This window comes from Sebastes umbrosus, chromosome 11 (assembly GCF_015220745.1).
Source record: "Sebastes umbrosus isolate fSebUmb1 chromosome 11, fSebUmb1.pri, whole genome shotgun sequence".
Taxonomy (NCBI): Eukaryota; Metazoa; Chordata; class Actinopteri; order Perciformes; family Sebastidae; genus Sebastes; species Sebastes umbrosus.
This window is the reverse complement of record NC_051279.1, coordinates 9526546-9554221: the sequence shown is the minus strand read 5'-3', so window position 1 is coordinate 9554221 and position 27676 is coordinate 9526546. Positions and strand designations below refer to the sequence as shown.

Genomic DNA, 27676 nt, shown 5'->3' with positions numbered 1-27676 from the left:
CAAAACAATCATCTGAAAGATGTCAAAACACTCAAAATAGCTGAGGAGAACTTCAGAGTTGAGTGACATGATCCATTATTGATATGAAAATATTGATTTTGTTGCATCTTTAAGAGTCCTTGTAAGCCCAAACATCCACCGAACCAACTCCTTCTTAGACCTCCATAAATAGGTCACACTTCCTGGATTGGTAATAAACTTTTCCAGCGAATCTGGTCCAGGCAACAGTTTACGTTGACTTCAAAGCAAATTAAACTATTTTGTTGGAGACAAGGATGGGTGGTGACAATAGCTGATATGGGAAAATGCTGACTCAGACAGAGACAGATATTACCAGGAAGGCCCAAACACAATATCCTTATGAGAAAAATCTGTGCCAATGCACACAATGATGCATAAACAGGAAACAGGAAAACAAATAATTACTCCACAACCCTCCTCGTTTCACTGCGCTCACAATCAACCCCCGAGAAGCATTTTTCATTCCAACACAAATAGGCTCTATCAAGTTTGAGCGATACCACAACAGGTTAAGGTGCCCCAGGCCCCTTATTGTTGAACTTAACCCATAGTGCTACTACAGACGATTAACTCTGTGGCTCCAAATAGCCACCACATGGCTCACAAGGCCGTCATCAGCTACATAGATGCCAGCAAATGGTCCAAGATGGGCCGAGGCAGGAAGCTGGCCACGGTGCGGCTTCCTCCCTTTGAAGTGTCATTAATCCTCAAACGTGTGTGTGTATGTGTGTGTGTGTGCTCTTGTACTTCTATTTTTGTGAGGACAAATTTGAGTCTTAGATGTTGAGAGCGAGTACATTTTGACTGGTCATCACTTTTCCCAAGGACTGTTTGTGACCAAGACCAAAGAGAACAAAGCAATAGTTTATCCTTCATACTTCTGACTTCCCTAACCAGCCCATTGGTTCCTCCTAAAGATAAATCTAAAAAATCAGCTCACAAATATTTAGTTCAGTTTTAAAAAAAGACTGGACAACCCCCTAAAACAGCGGGGCACTGTAGTTTTCAGCAAAAGTTACTCAAACTGGAGTTAATAGTGAATTTGTTGGGAACTGTTTTCAGCTGTGGATCGATACACATTTGGTGTCCTGAGTACTTCCAGCAGTGGGACGGTGAGTGTGGGATCAGCTCAAAATAAACTACATGTATCCATGTTCATGTTACTGAAGGGAGATGTCATTCAGTTCAACGGTGAGGCTCAGTGATGTGTTTTAAAATAGTTTGTGGACAACAATGGAGCTCTATGGCACAGAGGAATACACTATATCATGCTTTGGCTACACAGGCAATACAGAACTTATTAGTAAGATTAATTTATTATAGGCATTTATTGAGGTCCTGGACCAACAGCTTGCCTCAATAACTGCAGAAACTGGAGAATTCATGCTATTCTCGTCATGATACATTAGAATATTCTTCAAAAACTTGATTTGTAATGGAAACAGATTGAAACAATAATCTGTTTTTGAGAAAACAAGATGTTCAGGACTCAACAATAGACTCACATTATTGATAAAATATGTATTTTCTTGTGGTTTAACATACTGTATCTAGAGGGGGGTTTTCTCATCTACTACCAGTCTGATCCCTCACTGTTGAAACCCTACAGATGCTGTTGGACCCTGGTTGTCTCCCTCGCCCTCTCAGTGCGTGATCTTTCACAGCTTTCACAGGATTATCGCCCCCGAGTTAACAGGGTCTTAAACAGCTGACTGGCAACAGGAATCGTGCTAGGAATTAGCCACCTGCTACAACCACATAGCAGCAGCAGAGAGGAAACTCTTGACACAGGAAGTGCCCTCCTGGGGAGCGAGAAGATGGCGTCAAACAAGGTTGAGGTCGCTCGCCACCTCGCACACAGTGCTCAGCAGGAAGTGTGGCTTCCTTGAGTCGTGGCTGAGAGGGCAGAGGTCAAGGGACGGGATCAGCAGATCGTGTTACTGCACCCAGATGTGGCAGAGGAGAGGACAGCCATGGCTCCAGTCTGGAGGTGCCCCAAATGTAGCGTGACTGCAGGAACAGGAACTTCTATTTTGAGAAATGCCGATCCTCTAATAATACAGGAGCGTATTGATCTCTTTTTTTAAAACCTGTATTCTTTCAAGGCTTTGCTGAGTGTGCTTGCTATTTTTAAACTTTCCTATCTTGAAACATCAGTTTAACACTTTTTCCTGTGAGCTACAGACAGAGCTGCCTCACAGGAGCATTGTTGGCCCATTAAGTGTGAAATGTTCTGCAGGGTCACCACAGCAGAATGAGGAAAGGTCGGAGTGTGTGCATGTGATGTATGCACTATGTATGGATCATGTGAGCCTTAGCATGGCTCTGTTTGGGAGCATGTTTATATTCTCTTTAAAATATTTCCAGTGGATCTGCGTGCGCTGTGCTTCCTCACTCGCTTGTCGACCCTGTCAAGAGTGATGAGCTTGAGAATGAGAAACAGGTGTGTGTGAAATGCGCGGATCACTCCTTTATCTCTCTTTCACTCTCGTACCCCCCCTCCTCCCCTTCTCCCGACCTCTCTGAGACGGTCGTGTTGAGCTTTGTTTTATGACACGGGGGGGTGAAGGGAGGAGGGTGAGTAGAGAAAACACAGAAGGAGAGAGGATGACCGCTGAGTACGAGCAACACATAGCTGCAAAATTTGCTTTTTTTATTCTTTGCTTTTAATCACGTATTGTAGACAACTGCATGGGACTACTAATCAACAATTGCCCACAGCTAATCAAGAAATGATTTTCACTCAGAAAGGCAGTAATAAATAGAGGACCGGAAATAAAAGCATCACATTAAGTCATACAAATGTAATGTTTTCCCAGCTGCATGGTTCAAACATAAGGAACATTTTCTGGTGTTATTTTAATCTGACTGCATCACATGTGACTGTTAACAACATCGAAGGGGATAAAGCTGCTCAGATCATTGGTGTTATGTGGTAATTGTGAGGCTATTATAAGCTGAAAGTCTGCTAAGATAATGTGTGAAGTGCACTGTTAAGATTCATTAATCAACAACAACAGAAGAACAATACTGATTAAAGCACAATCAATCAATCAATTGATTGCTGGATTGAGTTAACAAGTAGGCTAGGCTAGTATAACCAATCAGCATGAATGAAACTACTCAGTAGGCAATTAATTAATTTAGTAATTAATTCTAAAATAAAATAAAGCCAACGCTGGTGATCCTCTGAATTTTCATCTAACGCCACCAGCTGGTCAAGACTTGAATTTGTCCAATACTTTCATTTATAACCAAACATCTGTAAAAACTGTACTTTGTGTTTGGTGCCGATTAGCAAATGTTTGCAAGCTAACATGGTAAACTAGGTATGCTAAACCTTAGCATGATAGCGTTTCCAGTTGGCTTCACTTTTCAGACCCCAGAGGTTGCCCACTGACAAAACATTAATAACTTATTACTAGAGCCATTAGGTGCATGGGACTTTTAAAAGTATGCTTTATTTAGAAATAGGCTATTGCATGCTATAATCACATAGGCTATTTCAAGACAGGCTACTTTAAAGGTCCCGTATTGTAAAAAGTGAGATTTTCATGTCTTTTATATTATAAAGCAGGTTTAAGTGATATATAAATAACGTTAAACTATCAAAACGCTCAATATACGGAGAAATACACACAGTCCGTATTTAGAAATTGTGCGTTTGAAACAAGCCGTCAGGATTTCTGTCCATTTGTGATGTCACAAATATACAATATTTACACCATTACACGGTTTTAAACGTAAACACTCTAAATGTGTCACAGTTTATTTCCGGTTGCAGTGTATGTAAATGACATCAGCTGACAGGATATAAACATGGACCCAAACTGTTGCCTAGCAACGCAATTCCGTTGCAATTCCATTGAAATGCACTGAAACGGAGCGTTTCAGACACATAAAGGCAGACAGTATGAGGAAAATAAACATTTTTTAACATTACGTTATGTAAACATGTTCTACTAGAAACACAAAATACAAGTATGAACCTGAAAATGAGCACGATATGGGACCTTTAAGCTAGCCTATATGCAACTTGATTCGATTAAATGATTTGACTACCACTAATAGGCTACTACTCATACAATAATAATGTTTATGAAGCCAAATTACTTATTATGATATATTATTATATCTAACCCTGTAGTCTCCCCTCTAACCCACAACCCCCCTACTGCTCCACTCAGCTCCCTGCAGGGTGCACAGGAGTCAGTTTACACACACACACACACACACACACACACACGCACACGCACACGCACACGCACACGCACACACACACACACACACACACACACGCACGCACACACACACACACACACACACACACACAGCCTCCTGATACCTGCCCCCCCCCCCCCCCCTCTGTAGGACTCCCTCCCTCTTTACCGTGCTGCCATGCAGCGGTGCGTCAGTGTGCCAGCAGTCAGCAGTCCTCGCAGAGCACAGAGCTGCTGAAGCTCACCGTCTGTCACACACAGAGAGACACAGAGAGACACAGAGAGAGAGGATCTCCGCACCTTCACGGGATTTGAAAGACAAAAAGAGTGGATAAACTGAGCCAAGAAGGTGAGCGAGTTAGCTGACTGTCATTGTTAATGGTTCCGTTATAAGTGGATGGATGTGTGAAGTTTTTACGCGTATACCAACCTCTGACTTGATTCATCGGATCTGTGATCTTGCGCGATTATTTCCCACTTTCCTTCGTGCATGCTCTCATAACGTGGCAGCACTATATCACAGCTTTACATGGCACGGATTGCTCGCGCATTAATTGACCATTATTGTGAATTGAATAAGCTGAAATGACCAATAACCAACAGCCTGGTAACCAATCTTATAATGCTGTGTGGCACTGAGTGTATGTGGCACTCACTGGTCATTTGCTTTGAGTTCATGGGCTACTTGGTATAAAATCCCTCTATATTACTATTAGAGTTAAATCCTAAATTGGATCTCTACTACCTAGAAATAGTACACGTGTTTGACCTTTTAAAGTTTACAACAGGATCACTTCAGTTTGTCTTAAGAGTCATGCCTGCAGATCTTTATGGTGTGTTTATGGCCGGTGCCCTATAAGGCAAATTCTGCTTGGCAGTACATCTGTGTGATGGATGTCAGACTTTGTGTAGCTGGATAATCCATAAACAATCCACCAGGTTTATGGATCGACCCCAAACAGTTTTTTTTTTGAGAACTTGACAATTGCTGCAATTCATCATCTGCCATGTAAACCTGGACTCCCTGGTTTAACTCAGCCTGGACGTCCAGCAGTCAGTAATAAATAGCTGCATGTATGAATGGCATGGAGAGAGAGATGACTGACCAGTGTGCTCTGATTAAAGCAGATAACCTGGGGCAGCAGGTTTCTCCCATCTTAACTCTGCTCTACACTAAATATTTACATCTGGATGAAATCATGGGAAAATGAGGCACTGGCTTCCAGACGTCTAATCAGGGTAGAAAAGTTTTGTAATGTTGAATTAAATTAAGCATTTTTCCTACCAATCAAACAACAAAATGCATGTCTCGTTTCATACTAATGAAAACATTATAAAGACAGTGTTACCTGAGAACCTACAAAAGAACAAAAGTAAGTCGGGGACCTGAGGGCTCATTATGCAACTCTCCAAAAACTGAAAAGACTGTCTCCTCCAAGGAGACAATCACATGCCCTCGGGGGTCAACTCCACCTTGACCCGCCTCCACCCCTCCCACCCCCACCCCTGAGCCCTAACTCTCTACTGGTGTGTTTCATGCATCCTGAGTTGGTTTTAAGGAGCATATACAATTTAGGAGCCAGACTAAACAGACCACACATGTCCTGTAAACACATTCGCCCTGAGATTCATAGGTGAGCACGTGTCGGTTTGGCCTGTGTGCAGCCGCAGCAGATTTAATTCATGCTTTTTGATGCAGATCATGAACTGGCAGTGATGAAACTTTACTGTTACTTTCCAGAGGGAGATGCAATCGTTCAATTCCCTGCATGAGGCAATACAGTGGTAGAAAGGCAAGGAATAAACTGACAAAGTGCATTTCGTTGCTCAATTTTTCTGAGCACTTTAAAGAGTCCATGTTGGCTAAAAAGATAAACTTATATAGTTTAGGGTGTGATCACCCTCAGGGCACTTGTTATGCATGATGACGTATAATGAATTACTTAAACGTAGATTCAGGCCCATTATCTCCCTACCTTTCCATGATTCAACTCTTGTTTTTCCTGAAAGTTTAAATGTGATCCGGCTTGCATCCCTGCCTGAAAGCTACAATGACTCATAGATCATAAACACCTACAGCCAACATCAATCCTTCATATTTAAACGCAGGATACAAACATCCCTCTGACTGAATTCCTACTTGCAAAATTACTGAGTGCAGCAATCGTAAACAGTGCCTCTCTTTTTCTCCCCCCGATTCATGTCTCAGTGCGCTAATTTTCCAGCAGTAATACGGCTGCATCTGCGTTTGATGCTGATCCCAGCGGAGCAGACGAGAATACTTCCCCCCCGTTAGAGAGCAGAGTGCCCAGGGGCAGAGCTGCTCGCTGCAGTCTCTGTCTGGGGTGTTGACAGGACGCCTGACATCATTAACATGACTAAATGAAATGTAATTTAGGTCTTTGCCTTCCCGCTTGGCTCATAGCAACGGCAGTGATGTTGATGATGATGGTGTTGGTGGTGCAACACTTTAGAAAGCCTGGAGAGTCGTGTTGACTTTATGACTTTTGAGACACCAAACTTGCTGTCTAAACAGAAGCCAAGCAGCTACCATATTAGGGCTGGGACGATACACCTATCTCCTGATTCGATACTTGATATCACGATACTTGGGTGCCAATTCAATATGTATTGCGATTCTACAAGTCTTGTGATTCAATATTACGATTTATTGCGATTTTTCTTTTTTCTTTAAGTTGAATCACACACTTCTAGGGACTTTTACTGTGGAAAACATATAAATTGATGCAGTAAAAATGTTTGGCTGATTTGACCACGGAGATGAGAGTGACGGCTGGCTTGACTGCACGTTACCACAATACGATAACGTTTCCTGTCCATGACAGAGTTAGTATGCAGCTTTAGCCGTGATATCTAGCTCTGCTTTTCCTGACAATGAGTGAAACCCAAAGTCTTTCCATAATTTACTGTATGTGTAGTGTTTACCACTTTGGATTTAAAATGTGAGGGTGCATGTCATAACCACGCAGACCACCGTTGTTGTTTCGGCTCACTGCGGCCGGCTGCGTTTTGTTTTGGTGACGGATACGGAACGAATATGACGTCACGTTACTCAGACTACAGCAATAAAAGCAGCTTCCTTCTACCTCCGTATAGACTCAAATGAAGCAAATATATAGATTCTGGCATTAAAAATCAATTACAAAATCATAAAAAAAAAATGGTTATACGTAGATGAATCGATTTTTTCCCGCCCCTACACCATATCACTGACGTCTGCATGATCTAGCACAGGTCAAAGACGGGAATATCTTGTGGGATATAATAGCACACAAGGGTTTCACTTAGCCTTTTATTTTCCAATTTTCTCCCCTAAAAAGAAAAATGTTTTTCAACGATCTACAAGTGTATAATCTGATCGGTTTGAACCACATCAGTGCTGACTGCGGAGGACGAGCGGAAGCCGCAAGATATTTCATGGTTTTAGTTCACAATGGGCCACTCATGTGTTTCTTATCACCTAAAGTTCAGCTGTACCACAGTCACTTTCAAGGCATGGTTTTGCTTTCCTACAGAGCTTTGAAAGCATCACATTTTAAGAGGGACGTCAAACATTTGGTCTGTTTAATCCCCGTTTTGTTGCATGGTTACATGTAAAGACCCCCGAGTTATGGCGGGAAGCTCGAGTTTCTAATTAGAGAAGAAAACGTACCCTGTTAATGACATCATCTTCCCCTTGGCACTACGTGTTAGTGTGTGTTGCTGAACAGCAGCTGGTTTTAGACATTTGAGGTTCACAACAGTGTGAGACTTCAAACACACACACACACAAACTGTGAGGCTTATAATTTAGCTTTATTGCTCCTTGTCGCCTTGTTTGGGCCATTGTGGAGACGAGTCTCTGGGAACGTCCTCGCTGACTGTTTTAAGGAAGAACCATTTCAAAAAGAGGAAGAACTTGTTAAAAAAAAAAAAGTCACAGCTTTTCAGTTACATCCAGCAGAAAAACAACGTATTCAGACAGGCACCCTATGATAAAGTAATACCCACTCTTGGCTGAAACGAGAAGTAAAACCTACCATCTGCTGTATGTACCAAGCTAGTATTTCTTCTGTTTTGTAAACACCAGAGTGTGGAATCATATTCATTGAAGTGATAATTTGATGAGCAAAGACATATTTAGCTTTTTGGAGTGAAACCTTCACTTGTTGGCTTAGCTCTTTAAAGATTTATGATGATGCTGCGCTCTCAGAAAAATGCCTTTGAATACATTTCAGCTTGCTAGCAGAAATGAAAATTTGCACCAAATGTTTGTATCTAACTTTGGAAGCGATATGGTCATTACCATAATCAGTCTTGTCATCCTCTGAGGCCCGAAGTCGGCTCTTACATCACTCACATCTCTACGGGACTCATCACTCAATCCATAATTCATTGTGGGCAACGAAATCATGAAACATGATCTGACAGATCTCCATCTCCTGACAGTCCCCTGTGTTTGGGTGACAGCTGTGAGAGCAGCCCTTCTCCCCGTTTGCTCTCACATCCCCGTAATTGTTCACAGTGCGACCGGGCGCCTCTGTAGCTCTGCCACATCCCATCACACTCAACCGTGCCCGCGCTGTGTCCGCTCACCCGCGAGGAAGATGACACAGGCCTGGACATTCCCTCCGACAGAGGATGGGGGACCGTCGATGCAGCTCCGCAAACTCTTCCGGCTCCTCCAGATGTTTTCTGATTCTGACAGGAGGCGAGGGAGGAGAGGCAGGGAGGTGGAGGAGGAGCGGGGACGATTGGCGGGGGTCTCTCTCCGTGGCACTCGGGGGGCTGTTTGCCGAGAAGCAGGTCGGTCGATCGGTAATGAGAGAGGACAGCTGGCAGGTTCAGGGGAGGTTAACAGCTAAGCGTAGATGGCAGCGAGGAAAAACAGAAGAGCTCAGTCGAGGGCCTTTGTGTGAGGGATTTTTAGTGATTCTTTTCTTGTAGTCGGAGAAGTCATGCTTGTTTCAGGTTTTGTTTGGGAAGGTGGCAAAAGATGAATGCTGGATTTAAGGCCCTGAAAAACAGCTTTTTTATTAAGAGCGATGGGGCATGAACATAGTGGTTATTTTACATGACACATTTTTGTATTTATGTTCTTGTCATTGCTTTTCTCACTGGTACGAAATGGAGAGGACTCACTTGAAAAAAAGATATGATATATTTTAATTTCTGCACCAATCAGGATTCAGCAACTGTTGAATGAAACTGTGATGACAGTCGTGGAGTTGTTTGCTTATGATTTCAGCATTGTCAAATTAGATCAAAACTGAACTACACATTCCTGATGAAGCAGTTTAGCAAGAGTTTTTGACTGTTAAACTCTTTATAAATATTAACTAAAGCTTATTCTTTTAATGTTAGTTAATTAGTCATTCATATTTATAGACTGTATATAAGAAGTGGACGTAGTTACCGTGACATCATCCATTGTGTGGACTATGGTTTTGATGCCTCGAGTTTGTCATTTTGACCGTTGTCATCTTGGTTTTCTGCAACCAGAAGTGACACGAGAGGGTGGAGCTAAGTACAACCAAACGCTGAATAAGACATTTTTAGGCAACCAAAATGTTACACTTAACTTTCATGATCTGAAAACACACTGTGAAAGGGTTAAAGTTCTAAGACAAAAACGTAGACAATACCCAGATCGGACAATGCCTTGGTAACGACCTGTTAATCACAAGGTAGCCACGCCCTAAAGCCTGCTTTATGGTCCATTTGATTCTAAATGGGACCATAATTTACTAAATGAACATCATGCTGTATTGAAGAAGACTTGAAACTAGCGATTGAGACCATAAACTCATGTTTGCATGTTTACTGAGGTAATAAATCAAGTGAGAAGTAGGCTCATTTTCTCATAGACTTCTATACAATCAGACTTCTTTTTGCAACCAGAGGAGTCGCCCCCTGCTGGCTGTTAGAAAGAATGCAAGTTTAAGGCACTTCAACATTGGCGTCACTTTTCAGGAGGTTACCAACTGTTTGAAACCAAGTTTTCAGAGGCTTTAATACTTTAATTAAATGCTAGCAAGCTAAAAAAACAAACACTTTCAATTAAACGAAAGACTCAAAAAACAGGATTGGATGATGCTGACCCAATAAGCAGTATATGAATAAGAATTGTTAGTGGAGTGTTTTATTTCATCAGGAGTTAAATGAATCTGATCAAACAGTGTTCAGCTGGGCAGAAAGCAAATCAATGCTGACACATTTTAAGTGGTGGAGAGTATGTAGTAACGCAGTAGGGGGGGTTGGATGGTTGGATGGGGTTTGACACTACAGTCACAGACGACCCAGTATTTGGGGACACGGCACAGCTGGAGCAGCTTTAAGCTCTAACCAACCCCAAACAATCCCTGTCCTCACAAGTCGGTGCTACAGTATAACGTTTTACTGCTAACATCAGCAACATGTGTTCAGAATAATTCTACAAATGTTGTGTGGATGTCCTTTTGGCCTCCTGGTGTGTCTGTGTGAAAAGAGGGTTGTGTTAAACAGATGTTACACTAATTTGCTTTCTTTTTAGTCACTGTATTGAGTTCTGCTTTCCAAGAATTGAGCATCAGCCAACTCTCCTCTCTGGTGTCCAGCTTTCCATTCATCGATCCACCCTCTTTATGTACATCTATATATGTTTATCCATCAACAGTGTTGTGTGGCCTTTTATTGACCTGGTTTTTAGGAGGTTTCACTCAGCTCAAATGCGACACAGGTGTATGATTTAACACCACTTACCATGTTTTGACATTTTAGCCGCTTTTTGGGAGTCTTAACAGCCACCATCCACCGAAGCGTCTTTTATCACTTTGTTGAAGCAGACATATGCCTGACAGAGTGAGAAATGTGCCGACTTGTGTGAAATGAAACATCTGGCGGCTGGCCAGACAGTGCTGTCTTTCAGAGCGTTCTCACCAGCTGAGAGCTTAATGAGGGAGCACAGTGTGGGAGCAGGCCTTCATAATTTAAGACTCTGGGAGATTGAGGGATGTGCCCAGATTTCTGCCTATGCACTGTGCTGTATAAACAGCCTCAGGACAGGCTTTTTTAGGGGAGATCTGTGTTACCCTGAGTTGCAAAGTGCATTCCCAGTCCAGGGCTGTGCTGCACATACACACACTGCGGTTTGTACTGCTGGTCACATAAACCAGGCTGGCATGTGGAGGGAGCAGCAGCGGTGGTCATAATTTACAAAACAATGCTGTCCAGAGCCGGGACGTCTACTTGATGTAGCCCAGATCTGGACACACACCCTCTCTTACTGTCTCCTCCCACACAAACATCCATATGACACACTGCACACTGTGGCTACATTCAACCAAAGATTTTGACCAATCAGCTCAGCGATTTAAAATTAAAATTGTTGCACTAGTCTAGGCTGTTCTCATACACCTTTCGTAGCTATACCTACGAAAAGTAATGCACTGTAATTCATATATATCCCATAAAATCAATTTGTATGTAATCCATGTAATTGTGAACCAGGAAGTTTATGGTGCGACAAACGCCGCTGCATAGGGATGACAAAAAACATCAGACTTTTGTCCAGGAGACCGGTGTTCATACCCCAAACCAGAAGTCAACATTGATTTATTTGTCACGTAACTTCCATACTTAAGTTACGCCACTCCGGGAGTTATTTTAACCCAAACCACGATATTTTCCTAAACCTAACCAAAGTTGTTTCCTGTGAAGATAGAAGTTTATTTTGAAAAGACTGGAGCGGAAATGCTGGACATTCGTAGGAATACACACAAAAAATAAGGAATATGTTTTTCTAAGAATTTCATTTAAACCGTTGTTTGAGGATACATTGACTAGTATTGTCTTCTATCAAGCCCAAGGAACAGCGCTATGAGTTGTTTTTTGGCCAAGTGGCCACAGTTGGAATTGCAGGCCATGTGACATAAAAAGGATTTTGATATATACACATCAATTTCAAAAGAAACAGCTTTAAAACTAAGGAGAAAATTACCCGACCTTCATTCACATTTTCAAAAATTGCTCTTTTAAATAAACAGAACCCTCAGGTCTAAAGTTTTAAAAGCTGCACTGGACTGTACTACGTAGGGCTACAACGATTAATCTGATGATTATTGTCTTAATTAACTAATTTGGTATATAAAATGTCAGAAACTAGCAATATATGAGCCGTCTTCAAATTACTTATTTTGTCCGACCAAGAGTAACCAATAGGGGACTAAGAAAAACAGCAAATTTATATACTGTACATATTTCAGACGTCAGAACCTGTGAATTTTTGGCACTTTATCTTAAAAAGTTACTTTAACAATTATCAATATTATTTTCTGACTCGATCAAGTAAGCTCTATCAAAACATTATTTTTGCATCTGTGTAGTCAGGCAGGCTCAACCAGAAGAGACACTAATGTGCATTTAATATGAGGGGTAGAAACTGTTTTGGCATATTCTCAGAGTGAGTAGCTTTCATTGAAATGGATGAGCTGCTATTTTAGGACACATTTTCTATTGTTTAATAGATCTATGCTCCAAAGATGAGTGCAGTCGTAGAAAATATTGTCCTTATTAACAAGTTATCTCCCACCAAAGTCTTTCTGGGTGTTTGGCTTTAACAATAACACATTTTCTGTACAGTTGTTATATGCGGATCCAGGTAGACGTCATCTCCTTAAGTGCACGAGTTCACCCATTAATAGTTCACTCATCGACAGTGAGGTATCGCAGCCGGGCTGAACATTCCTGGACTGCGAGGTAGGTTCAGGTGTCTCTGTGTTACAGTGTGGGTTATTAGGTTTCCTGGCACAGTGCACCTGGTAGTGTAGAGATCATCTCAGGGACTTTGGGTCACTTATGTCAAACTTTGAGCTAAAATTTGGAATTGAATTCTAGTGATTCTCATGATCTAAAACTGAATTTTAAGATACATTTTCAAGTCAAATGTTGGTCAGACTTTCAGAGGCAAAGCTTGAGTACAGTTATTTTTGCTTGGAAAACTGTAGCTGAAAAAGTAAACACTGAGTGACTCATAAAACTTTATAGGTCAGAGCTGTTTAATTATCAACGGTACCAGCACTCTTAGCTGAGAAGAAAAAGGAACTCACGCAGCCTGTTGATAAAAACAAGAATAAATGTGAACATGTTATCTCAGCAGACGTTATCTGTGTTAGCACTGTAAGGGTGTTACAGCCAGTGTTGATAAAGGCCTGACTTACAGTATAATGGCTGTTACAGGTGGACTATGTCACACCTTAAAGCAGTCAATGAAATCTCAATTATTACTTCAAGATTAGTGGAATACAGCCAGCTAACTAGTATTTTCACTATTGATTAAGCTGATGATTTTTTTTTAAACTTATAATGTAGTCTATAATATAAAAAATCAGAGGTTACCATGGTTTTTAGCTGATTATTAGCCAGTTTACAAACCAGTTGGCCGATAAGCTACTGATTTACAAGCTAATTAGCTGTTATGTTTAAAACTGGTGTTTACTCAATTATTGTGAGTAAAATGTAAATTCAGAATTTTGTAGGCTTCTGTGTTTTCACTTTTTTATGACTTTTGGCTAATTTTACAAACCAGCTAATAGGCTTATATCACAGACTGTATATAAGAAGTGGTCATAGGCACCGTCACATCACCCATTGGTTTGTGGACTGCCGTTTTGAAGCCTCGAGTTCGGCATTTTGACCGTTGCCATCTTGTTTTTTTGCAACCAAAGTTACACAAGAGGGTGAAGTAAGACATTTTTAGGCAACCAAAAGGTTATGATTAACTTTCATGAACTAAAAACACACTGTGAAAGGGTTAAAGTTCTAAGACTGAACATCATGCTGTATTGAAGAAGACTTGAAACTTGCGATTGAGACCATAAACTCATGTTTACAATGTTTACTGAGGTCATAAATCAAGTGAGAAGTAGGATTATTTTCTCATAGACTTCTATACAATCAAACTTCTTTTTGCAACCAGAGGAGTCGCCCCCTGCTGGCTATTAGAAAGAATGCAAGTTTAAGGCACTTTCGCATTGGCTTCACTTTTCAGACCTGGAGGTTTCCCACTGGCTAATAAGCTATTAAGCTGATTATAAGCCAATTAGCCTGACTTACTTAGATTACTGGCTAACTAGCTGTTACATTTAAAGGTTTTTGGTTATTGTGAACATGTCTCGACTGTCATCTAATATTGACATGCACTTGCACACATACACCCAGCATGTTCCTGAGTAGCACGTATCTTATCACTTGTCATCTCAAAGTCTGCACAGGCATATAGCTTCTTTGGTTCGTGGCTCCAGAGCTCAGCTGTCTCTGCGATGATTTGCTTCGAATGACAAAAGAGCTGCAGCAGTGAGTTAAGAGCCCATCTCGTCCATTTTTACGGTTTGGGAGGAGGCCTATTCAGGTCGGGGGTCCCTTAAGTCGTCCCAGGTGGCCTCCTGCTGCTCCATATGTATGTGGAGCAAGCCCCTAGGTAGCCCCCCACCGTAGATCAAGCGGCTAATGGTGCTCAAGGCCTCACAATGGTGATAGGATTTACAGCTTGCTGCCAGGCTTTGTCTTTGAGGGGACAGTAGGGGACATCTCTTGCATTTTACTGTCACCATGTTGTTATTTGTCCCTTTCCCTCCCTGACTAATGAGGCAGAGCAACCAGGTCAAGACTTATCTGTAGACCTGGAGGAGGACCATTGTTGTGGCTCATTAATAATGCAAAGAAAGGCCGGTATGTCTCGTCGTTTGGATAATAGAAGAAGACACCTCCTTTTCTTTGTCCCGCCCCATAACAGACTTCTATAGGTCTGTAGTGTTGGTTACTCATGAATCGTGGCTCATTAGTGGCCATGCGGATGCTTTATATTCACACTGTAGAGAATCGATGTGCACAGATGCTTTGTCATGACATAAAGAGCTCGGGTTAACGTTTGAACATTCAGACATTTCCGTCCATTAGTGATGATTGTTAGTCCGTGTCATCCTTAAGAGCGGTGCCAGATGTTAACATAAAGAAAGTGAGGCGACAGAGAAAGAGAGGAAAGACGTTAGAGGTGGCCAGTTGGTTCCTCGTCGGCAGCAGATGCCTCTCATCTGTCCGAAGATTAATTTGACAGGTAAGCGTGCTGAATTCATTCCCAGGAGCTTCAAAGGGGGTCCTTGTGAATTTATTAACCTCTTATCTTGTGTTTACCTCGCTGAATACATAATTCACACTGAAGCTTCCTTTAACCTTCTGATCCAAGGCCAGCTGGTTTGTCTTCGGATACGCCCGGCGAGCCCAGATGAAGTTATTATTCTCTTGAAGCAAACAAACACTTCCTGGATTTTTGTTTTCGTGTTTAACTTCTTTCTGGGGCGCCGCTTTCACATCAGAAAAATAAGCATTTTTTCATTGTCAAATATGTGTACGTGACAGTGTAATCGTAAGCAATGCATAGGCATGACCTGCTTTGTGTTCTCAAGGGGTCATAACGCAAACAATGCTGTTGATTAGAAGGAAATTTGAAGTTCACGGTCCCTTCCCATGACAGGTCTCTGTCCGAGCATCTTGATATTGCACGACACAAAACATCTGGTTCCTCTTTAGCTGCATGGGGGCGCCTGGATAAGCCTCCCCTGCAGGCTGGGCCATCCGCTTCACAAGGAGGACACGGGGGAGGCAGGAAAGGAGGATAGAGGGCAGACAGACAGACAGAGGGGAGTTTTATTAAAGAATGGAGAGTTAAACAGTGTAAGAGAGCGGTCACACATTTAACGTGCTGAATTGATAATCCTGGAGTTTGTTAATGTTTGGATTCTGTTGTTGTCTTTTGCACCGCAAGTCCCAGAGATCACTTTCACAATGAGATGTTTGACATTTCTGCAGACATTTCACTTCTTTCTTTGTATGTTCACGTAGGCTTCATCTGCCGACAGTAACTATCCACTTGGTCGTGTTGTAAAAATGTTATGTATTATGTATTATAGAGCCAGAGACTGACCTTGTGCTACCTGTAATAAGGCCCACATAGAGCTGTCTAATACATATTTAGTTGTGAATGGACCAGAGTGCTTGTTGAATCGTTGAACAGTGGCTGAAACCTTCTGCCCCCATATCATTCCAACATCAGAATTGGAGGCAACTGACATTTTCTGTTCATTTCTAAGACTGATACTTGAACAAGCGTACCATTTCACGCAGAAACAGGTGGGGAAATATCCGGTGAACTTCTCTTTCTGGCTGTTGCACGTGTATGTTTGCTGAATTCACAGCTACAGGGGGAAACAAACGACGACACAGTGCCCAGATCACTTTTGTATTGTAACAAGTGGATAAAAAGAGGGAACATTTCTTTTTTTAATGGTAATGTTTGTATATGAGAGAGGATCTTTCTTTTGAAAAATCAATAAGAGTGCTTTCACAAGCCAACATTAGTCCATTTTAATTGAACTCTGGTGCGGTGGATGGGTCCAACAAACACAGGACTTTCGCCCAGGAGGCCGCCGTTTGTGTCCTGTATGAAACTAAAAATAACGTTCACTTACGTAGTCATTTAAAGCCAAATCATGATGTTTTCTTACTAAACCCAACCCAGTGATTTGGTTGCTTAGTAGTGTTGTTGCGTTTTTTGTTTTGTTTTGTTTACAACGTTAACCACATGTTTAAAACATAACTGAGAAAGCAATTTAGTTGTATGGAAATAAATTTAGTTGGAGACGGGTTTGCCTATTTTGTTGTATCACATTGTGACCCCTCCGATTTATCTTGCAACCACTGCTCCATATGAAAATGTTGTTGAAAAACAGCGTCAATATATGAACAAAATCAATCCTCATAAATAAAACATCTTGTTTGGCAAAAAGTGTTTGAAGATTGCACTCAGACGCAGGGAGTACACAGTAAATAGAGCAGGAGAGAGACAGGGTGTATACAGGAAAAGAGTGATGCAGTAGGGAGGGAAATGAGAGGGTGAGGAGGCCCTGTGGCATATACAGGAGCTGGAGAGAGATGAAGAGTGGGAAGCAGAATGAAAGACACAAGGTTAGGTAGCTTTAGGAAGGAGAAGGTGGGGGGGTTTCACTATAGAGATGAGAAAGAAGGGAAGGGTTTAGAGGTTAATGACAACCTACAGTGAGAGACGAAGAGGTCGAGAGAGAATCTACAGCCTACAGCACGTCTCACGCTTTTCACAAACCTCGAGATCACAGGAGAAGGTGCTGGGTACTAATCTGGCTCATTAAGGTCAATGGAGCTAATGGTGGCTATTGTTCTCCAGCGAATCCCAGCTGAGTCACTGGTTCACTCCGTATGTGTGTGTTGTCAAACGTAACCTTTCCATCACGCACATTTCCTTTCCCTGATGTACCAGCATCCTCTATTTTATTAATTTCTTGTGTGTGACATTGTGTCCATAACAACCGTCAGTTAGCATTGTGACTCAGATTTAGTCATATGATGTCTGAGATAGCACTTGGAGCAATGGATGACCTTCGAAAGCGACTGGTTTCCTTCAAGCTCGTAATGTCAGATTCGAGGAATGCACGCGAGTAGAGCCTTAGAAATGGGACAAATATTGTCCATATTGTTGTGGATTTCAAGGTTATGACTGTTGGGTCAGTATAGGGATTAACAGTTGCTGTATTCATATAATTTTTGCTTACCATCCCCCTCAATGGAAACATCAGGATTAATGTCTTTGTTTAGGCTCCTATGGCGATAATCCCCTTTAATGCTTCAACACAGATGGGGAACAGATTGTTCTGGAAGAAAGGTGTCTAATAAATACCCAAACCCTGGCAGCAACACACCGTCACCTCTAGTCCCACTTCCTCCTCATTTTCTACCCATGTTTCTCGTTTCATGCCCTTTCTTCCCTTTCCACACCTGTTGCGAGACATTTTTCCCGGAACTCTACCTAAACAATGGATGACGTTCCCGAGCTCTGACAGCCCGACATCTGGAAAAAAACAACTAGTTGGCTGTTGCCCCCTCGCCCCCTCCTCAGTGAATTTATAGTGGCATGCCATTTGACAGGCTGGAGCTTCTGTGTGAGCAGACTGAACGAGGTAGAGTTACATGAACGTGAAATGTCACCTTCTAATGTGTCAATAGTAGTTTAGTATTTAGTAGTAACGGACTAGAGCAGTGTTTCACAAACCTTTTTTTCTGGGTAACCAGTTTTTTAAAAATTACAAACCATTGTGACCGAATTCACAATAGGCCTTGTATCTATAAATCTTGAGAAGAGCAAATTTGTGAATGTTCCTGACTATTTTTACTGCCATTTCCACATCACCTTTTATTGTCTTGAGTAGTTAAACCAGCCATTTCTAAGAGACACGTTTCATAAATCACAACTTTGTTTTATGCACGCGTTACTGAAAACATATACACATGTTAAATACTTTATAAATGAGACCAAATAAATGCATTCAGGCAGAGTTATAAGGCTCTTGTTTTATTCCTCTCATCAAACAGAATGTACACTAGCCTTTCATATTAGATTCAGTGTTACAAATAGACTTCAATTATCAGGACGGACTTTATTGTATTTGTCATATACATACAGGTACATACATGAAATTTGACCTCTGTATTTAACTCATCCTTAGCATAGTGGGTTTCTGTAAAGCGCCTGGGAAGAAATTTGGGGTTAAGTGTCTCGCTCAAGGACACAGCCGCCGCAAAAATAGTAATAAATAAAAAAACTATGGAAGAAATTCTGCAAATTTATTTGGTGACCCTGATAAAATCTCCTGCAACCCACGTGTAGGTCCCAACCCAGTCTTTGGGAATCACTGGACTAGAGAGTAATACTAAAAGTAATACTAAAAGTGTAGAAAAATTTGAATTTTTGGAATTCCTTAGTGAAATTAATATTTCCTTAATTGCAGCTTATGGGCTTATTTTGTAAGCCAAATAAAAGATGTAAACGGACACTATTCTAATGTGAAACATGATCATTTTGCTAACTACAGTATATTTCATAAACGAATTTCCATAAACATACTGCTGGTAATTTGCTGATCTACAGATGTGTTTGAGTTTGGTTACTTTGGTTTATAACTTTGTCTTAAGCTTTACTGCACACATTATTGCAAAAAACAACTTCTCTCCACTTTATCCAGTTATTACATTTTTTATTGAGTCCTAAACTTATTTTCTTTAAACAAGAGAGAGAAATTTGCCAGGCTTTAGTTTCCGAATTCAAGAAATTGCACTGGGACTAAGTGAACTCATCTCACTTAAGTGGCAGAAAATTCAAAGTTTATTTATAGATTTATTTTCCTTTGAGAAAACAAATTTTCGTTTTGCTTATTTCAAATCGTTTTGATTCGATTTGAGTGTCAGTGGGCTAAATTCAGTCATGTTGTCTTGTGTTTGAATGTAGCTCCTGACCTTCGCTACATGCCCTTCTGTCACACTGTTATTTTACTATCTTTACAAATCAGTAATGCTTTATAAATATCGGACGGAAAACCCCGGGGTTAAGTGTTTGCTTGTGTTTGCCACTATCCGTGGGGTCATATGGTTTGCCTTAAATGATGAGACGTGGATCCTTTTTCCTGCCAAAGGAGGTTGTTCATTGTTTTACCTCATGTGAAGGAAAAGTTAAAATAGCATTTGATAACAGACCTGAGGGAACAATAAGACCCTCCTGTCGTGTAGCGCAACACACGGAGCATTTATCTCTCCATATGGACTCTTGATACTTTTTGAAGGGAAGTGAATGAGAAACAGGCTCCACTTGTGCCTCTGGGTTTACATATAACAGCTTCAAGATTAAGAGACGTGTTCTTTGTCTTCACAGTTTGCACGTGGCGAACTCGCTGCTTCTTTTTTTGTGGAAAAAAGGTGCAGAATAAGAGAAAGGCTGTGACCCTCATTCATTTGCAGGGAAGCCTCTTATTGCCTCGTGCTGACACACATACACATACATGCCTATAAGCTCAGGTGGAAAACTAGAGCAGTTACACAAATATACCCATGACTGCGTGCACATACATGCACACATACATAGACACATGATAACTGGGTTGTTTTCATGCTATAAATACTCCTCGGGTAGACCCTGTCCCATTATAGACAGCCTCCTCCCCGCTCCCAAATCCTCATATAGCAGCAAACTGTAAAAGATAAGAAACGTCTCTCTTCACAGAACACATCATAAATACAAAATGGGGCAGTCCCTTTCACCGAGTCACGCCTTATCTATGTTCGGTTTAAAGTGTCGTGTAACTTTTTTAGTGGCTTGTTAATTTGAAGAACAAGCTGTTTAACTGTGACTATGAAAGCGTTATTGCTTCTGACGTGTATTGGTTTAATTAAGCAGAACTTTAAGGTGTTAAATTACAATGAGCTCAGTCTAATTTTCAGTTGAGATGTTTATTTAGAACTTTAAAGAGGAGCTATTATGTTTATTTTCAGGTTCTTACTTGTATTTTGGGTTTCTACTAGAACTTGTTTACATGTTTAATGTTCAAAAATACTTTAATTTTCTCATACCGGCTGTGCTGCAGCACCTCTTTTCTCTTTGAAACACTCTGCCGAACCAAACTCTTCGGACTCCGCTCCAGCTCCTCTCTAACTAGCTTTGGCTGGTATAATGCAACTGTGTTACTTGGTGACATCACCGCGTTACGGAAGGAAAGGCAGGACTTCAAGCAAGGCGTTTCAGGCAGCTCAGGAGCAGTGTTTCTGTAGAGAAGAGACTTTAGACTTTGTAACTTTGCAGACCTTTTACATGCACAAAACAATTATATAACACACTAAAGCAGAGGGGAAAAACACAAAAGCATAATAGTTCCTCTTTAAAGCGGTCAGCTACACTGAAAAGATTGTTAGTTTACTTGAATTACTTGTCCTGTTATTTTGAATAAATATAAAGACGTTCATACAACAATGATTTTAAAAATGCTATCCTTTTAAAACTACAAAATAAGACTGTCTCTGCTTGCCAGGTTTTCTCTATGATCAGTCATACAGGATGTTGTATTTGTTGCCATTTCTCTTGGCCAAATCTGTCCAGAAATAAAAATAATTCAGTACAACTTCCTGTGCAGAAAACAGGTGGGAGGCAGACACGTCATCATGCGCCTGGACAACAGACATTGTTGCATCCATTCATCTTTCATCCAACACTTTCAGGATGTTGCAATACTGTCTGGACACCAGACATCTGACATTTTTAAATAAAAAAAATTAACTTGGACAGACACAAATTAGTGACAAAGGAAACACATTTTACCTCACTTCTAAGATGTTACTGGTTCACCTGCAACATGTACTGTAGTTGAACCCATTCCTGTTTACTCATTGGTTAAGATAGGAGTGTCAGCTTCTAATAATAATATGCTTCTTGTGTTTGATATGTAAGGTACACATGTCAGCTCTGCATTGCTGCCTGCTCCAGACATGTAACTCCCTCTAACTTTAAATAAGTACAATCTGAGCTGAGCCATCTGGTCTCTGTAGTTTGCCCCGGAGAGTAACACTTCCAACTAAAACCTACTCTTTCTCTCTCTGTGTCTCCCAGGAGTCCACGCAGGTGAAGCGAGGACAAGGACGAGATCTGCATCTGCCCCATCCGTCCATCAACGAGCCAAGTGCCACGGTGCCGGCCGCCCTCAGGTCACCTCAACCACATCGGGCGCCAAACAATCAAAGTCTTGACCCGGCGTCCCTCAGACAGAATTGCACAAAGCAAATATTTGAGGCCATTATATCTCATTTCTCCAGGCCGCCGTCACTGAAAAGATCAACAGTGAAGGGTGTTGTTGGGAGACGGAAGGAGAGAAGAAAAAGTGGGGGAGGAAAAAGTAACCCTTTCAAAGTGCACCCTGCCTGCTATTTCTGCTGCGGTGTGGGCAGGGAGCGTCTCATTTGGGAGTGCTCTTGGCTGACAAGAAAAGGACTTCCCTGTGCCTGTCCAAATGCCTGTGTAAATACTGGATAGAGATATCAATTTGTCTGGGCTCTGACCTTACCCAACAAAGAGACTGGAAGCTATCTATAGAAAACGTTACAACAACCTTGGACTCTGTGGTCTCCTGAATTGCTACCTTTCTATTACCCTTCAAGAGCTGTGAGAACAGGAATGAGAGCGGCCCACGTTTTCTACACTGCAGATTTGATGTCTTCCCCAGCTTACTGAATCAACATGAAGCCCCTAACGCCAATTGGATCCCCGTCTCCCCTGAGGCTCCTCAACAAGGGTCCAGACTACCTGCGCAGGCAGATAGACGGTGGAGGCTACGGCCGCTCAATCAGCGCCGTTGAGAGACTTGAGGCGGACAAAGCCAAATATGTTAAGAGCCAGCAGGTGATCAACACCAAACAGGAGCCTGTGCTGGTGCCCTGTGCCACCCCACCACCACAGCCTCGGCGAGCTATATCCATCCCCGGCAGCCTGACGCCTCGTCTTCCTCCACGCCGTTCGTCCAACACCCCCTTCTCTACCCTTTCTGGTTCATTCACCTCAAGAGATGAGAATGAAAATGAGGACTCTAGAAAGGAGAACAGACGGACTTCTGTTGACGTTGAGGCGCATAACAGGAGCAATGTGATCAAAGCACTGCCTCCCAACCCTAGGACGCCTCCTGGCATCAACGCCTTGGTAGCGCCGCACAGCGCCCCCGTGCTCAGGAGAAGCACGGGCAAACGCATGCTGAGGCCAGACTCCCTCGTCATTTACAGGCAGAAGAAAGAGTGTAAGAGCCCCGGCAGTGCAGCAGAGAACAATAACACGGAATTGAAGGGCTACAGTTTTGTCCGCCGCCTCTTCCAGGGCTCCATGAGGGAGAAGGGTAGCGGATGTGAAGGCAGGATCCAGAAGATGGTGATCGGTGAAGAGAAAGCGCCATCGCGGGATGGAGACTCCCGCATGTCTTGGAACAATGACAAAGACGCTACGGACGGAGGACCAGGGAGCAGGAGGTCTAGTAAAACTGACCAAGAACGCAGCCCAGGGTCGATCCCCAGCCCTGGGTTTAGCTGTACACTTGAACGGACTAAGAATGGATTTACAAATGGTACCACTGATGGTATCGCCAACGGCAACCACTCAAGTAACCACGATGATGAGAATGACCCATGGAAGCGGGCGTCTCCCCCACCAGTACCCAGAAGGCAGTCCGGGGAGTTGCGGCGCTCCAAGTCCGACCTGCGTCTGCGCTGCTCAGTAGCGCTATCAGAGCAGGAGCATTTCTTTGACTTCTGCGGGCTGGACGTAGACATGGTTGAGCGTCTGGGCCGAGCGAAATTCCTCTCTGGTGCCAGCTCCATAGACACGCTTTCGTTGGCCCTCCGTAGTGTAGGCGGGGATGGCTGCGGTGGCTCAGAGCCCAGCGAGTTCTCCCAGCACTCGGGAGATGGGCTGTTCCAAGAGGAGCTGGCCGAGCAGCTTCCCACTGGTGTGTCAATCATTGAGAGGAATGCTCGCGTCATCAAGTGGCTTTACGGGTGTAAGAACGCTGCTCGAGAGGGACCCAAAGAGTCTACTGTTTAGTACAGGGAACCATGTGCCGTGGAGTGCCGAGAGTCTGAAGGTGTTCTCTCTAATAGGGTTGGGGCGATACGTTAAAAATTTTCCAGCCGACCATCGTCAGCCCAACAATCCGTGATTGCCAATATACTCACACAGTGTGTGCGGCATGGGGCGAACCTCCTCTCCCCCTCCCCCACTGCTGTAGTTTCAGCTTGGAGACCAGCTGTTCTTGTGGCGGAGCAAGCACACACTTCATTCAAGCTTGACAGAAACAAAATAAAACTCACCAAGATCCTCTTGGTTAGTCTTTCCAACAATCACCAACTCTGGTTTGGTCAAAATAAATCTGAGTTAGATATGAAAATATGCCGGCTCTACGCGCTATTTTTCCCCACGATTAAATTAGCAAATTAAAATGACAAACATTGCCCAAAGAATCAGCCAAAAAAAACAGAACAACCGGCGATGTACTCGACAATCGACAATAACCGATATAGTCGTCTAATCGCCCAACCCTACTCTCTAACGAAAGAAGAGTTTGCTGGTTTCTTTTCTGATAAAAAAAAAAGTAAAAGCCAAGGCATTCATGTATCCTATCTCAGAGGGAAGGTGCAGGCCTTTACCCTTTGTGCAGAAATTTACTGGTGCACTACAGACGAAAAGACTTCGAAAAGCATTGAACCATCACTGAGTTTCACTTGAATTTCAACAGCAACATTCAGTATGGGCTGTGATCAGCTAGCAGCATTGCCACAATGCATCATAGAAGGAAAACATAAAACTTGTTTCTGTTTTTGAGCAGCTATGCATGTCAAAGCATCTAACAAAATATGATTTTTCTTTAAATTTCAAACAAATGTCTCTGACTTAGGGTTTGTTTCAGCCGCTAATGTCTGCACGTAGGGTTGGCACTCCATGGCACACGATTACCTATACTCCCTTGTTCCAAAGAGACGGTTTCTTCAAATGAGAGGACAACAACTGCTACTAGTTATCTCCGGTCGAATTGATATATTGTATTTATATATTTGATGGACGTATTGTGTGACAGAACTTTACTGGTGAATGGACTATTTCTCCCAGTGTGTGTGGCTGTGTGGAGTAGACGTTGCTGTCCTCTCCATTTGTAGTGCATTTTCAGTAAACTGATCTGAAATCAGCCCCCCATGACCCCTCACAAGGCACATGAGTGTATCTTTGTCACGATACAGTGGACACAGTTTATTGTCCTTGACACCAAACACTCTCCCCCTAATGATTAAATTAAAATGGAAAACCACTAAGCTATGTTTTTTTTCTAAACTGGAAAACTGTTGTGTGAGTGTGAAGTGAACCATGAGTACCTCATTCGGATCTGTCCCAGTTTAGTTTGTGTGTTGCTTTTTTTTTTTTACTCCTTAAAACGCAGGCGTTGGAACAAACATGCGAGGCACCCCTGTGGGGTTGTTAATGCACTGAACTGGACAGAGAGGGAGGAAATGGAAATAGAGATATAGCTTGGACTCTTTACAGGGATTCATCTCATATATGATGTTAAAACACTGAGCTGGATTCAAAGGAGCACCTGCATCGTGGAAGACCAGGAGCGGGTCATTTTCATCATTTTCATGTCATTTTCTAAACCCGAAAGAGGGTCGAATCTCACGCAGTATAAACACTGTCCAATAATCACTTGTGACACACAGTCATTGATTGCCACAGCTAATGCTTCATGTGTGTTTAGTGCTCACAGCTGTGTAAGCTATGTGGTGCAACTGGGAAAGGAACTGGACTTTTGCAAGCAAATGTAAGCACAATGAGAATTTAAATCTCACAAATGAAGTTTCAAAAATGAAGAATATTTCATGAAAATAATATATTCACCTCCAAAAGTAAAAGGAGCTTGAGTTGTCAAACTCTCACTGGGAAATGTTTTAGGATGTCACTTTTACCATCTGGCAGTTTACAGATGTTTAACCTTCCCAGCTGGCTCAGTCAGCCTGTTTCCCATCAAAACAGGCAGGGGAGGCTTCCTCTGATAACCACAGATCCTACCTCACTTCATCCATCCTTCAGTGATTCTCACTTTATCTCCATGAAAGGTCATTTCCATTGCTTGGCCTGGAGGATGCCACTGAAATATGAACTGGGGGTCTGCCGAGGTATGCGGAGGTTAGACTGAGAGGCGTTCTGGGATGAGAATTACTGAACCCAAGGGCACGATATATTACTACATGTGATAAATTAACACAATTACTTGCAGCTTTGATATGTTTGATTTTCTGTACTCATCATCAGCATGGCACACTCCTTAAATCCCTTCAACCAGGACTTTTATTTTTGTGTTTATATCTCCCTGTTGAAAACCATTTGGTTGCATGTTTACAAAGTGGCTCTATGAAATTCTGAATCTCTTTTTTTTATTTGATATATATATATGAGAGATTTAGTTTTTAATTCCAAAGAGGTTTGTGTATGATGTACACAGCAAATAAACACAAAGAATGAAATAATTGTGTGGAGGTCATTTCTTTGTGGTCTATTTTTGGGTGATAAAATTGTTTTAATTTTCCTGCGTAAATGATACTTTAAAAATGTTGTAACTTTCACTATTTGATAGAAATCCTGTAAATATTCATATATAATATATTAGCCTACATTAAACTACAGCAGCCAGTCAATATGAAAACATAAAGAGAAAGCTGTGGCTGTGTTGTTCTCTAATCTCCTTAGAGGGTAATGGTCGACTGAGTCGTTGTTGTGACGCCGTCTCGTCCTTGACTCTTTGTAGCCTCCCTCCACCACATCACGTCTCATTTTTCACATTATCTCAAGTGGCTACGCGCTAATCCTTTTAGCATTCCCTGCATGGTCTGCTCTTGAGTGAGCTGCAACAGGTTGTGTGTTTATAGACAAGGAGTCCTCTGTGTGGCCTGATGCTATGTCTACGCCGACCCTCCACCCTGTCTGCAGACTCATCCTGACACTCTTTGTCTCTTCTCTCCTTCTTAGACCTGAGTCAGCTTTTTGTTTCTGCCTGCACCAGCCCTCAGTGTATTCAAACCTCAAGGGGAAAGAAATCTGAAAGTATTTTTTTTATTTTATGCTGACAAAGTCTCCCCAGTCTCAGAGCGTGAATCTTGAAGTGAAAATTTCAGGTGACACTTTTTGGAGTTGGTCCATTAATTGTGAGTAAGTTGGTGACTGACTTAGATTTTTTTTGTTTAAAGAGAAATTCAACCTTTTGAGAAATATGCGTATTCACCTTCTTGCTGAGAGTTAATTTAGAAGATCAATACCACTCTCACATCTGTCCAAGTATGGAGCTATATGCCACTAGGCGATAAGCTTAGCTTAGCATAAAGACTGGAAGCAGGGGAAACAGATAGCCTACCGGCCCAGCCACTGTTCACCAAGAAATAATAGTATCTAATTCCTGGTAAAAAAAAAAGAAATATGGGCCAAACTAAAAAGCAAAAGTACGCGTCAAATAAATGTTTCCCAAAGATAGTTTCTGTCATTTCAGGGAGTTCTTATCACACTGATGTATAATCAGGTTTTCAGTTTTCTGATAAGTTTGGTTTTAATTAATTAGTGAGACGTCATCCATCTTTTCATCTGTGAGAAAGAAAGCAAATAAGTTTACTCCCCAACATGTCCAAACTGTTCCTTTAAGGTATCATAATGAACTTTATTTATTCCCTTACAGATGTGAATTACAAAAGGTCTCCACATCACAATAAAATCACCAAGGGTTTGTCTGAAGATGACGTCATCAGCTGTTCAGCTTGAGACTTAAAATTCACAAAGAAAAGAATATGATTAAAGAAGCCCAAAATGGTTTTAAGGACATTTAAGGATATACTTGTCTCACACATCCCCGGGGCTCTTTTATGCAGAGACTGAACAACATTTTGCTAGCTGGTTTGTTTCTTCAGATAACTCTAAAGTCTTTAAGTCTCTAACAGCAGCACATACAGTTTAACTAAACTCAGACACATCCAATTGCACC

General features: G+C 42.0%; 1 protein-coding gene across 1 annotated transcript; it reads left to right on the top strand.

Moving 5' to 3' along the window:
* The first annotated feature begins 4393 nt into the window (after window positions 1-4393).
* Window positions 4394-26174, top strand: si:ch211-107n13.1 (uncharacterized protein LOC798535 homolog). Its single transcript, XM_037785848.1, has 2 exons — window positions 4394-4590; window positions 21736-26174. The coding sequence occupies exon 2, from the start codon at window positions 22360-22362 to the stop codon at window positions 23704-23706; it is 1347 nt and encodes a 448-aa protein (XP_037641776.1). The 5' UTR covers window positions 4394-4590; window positions 21736-22359; the 3' UTR covers window positions 23707-26174.
* The last annotated feature ends 1502 nt before the right edge of the window (window positions 26175-27676 follow it).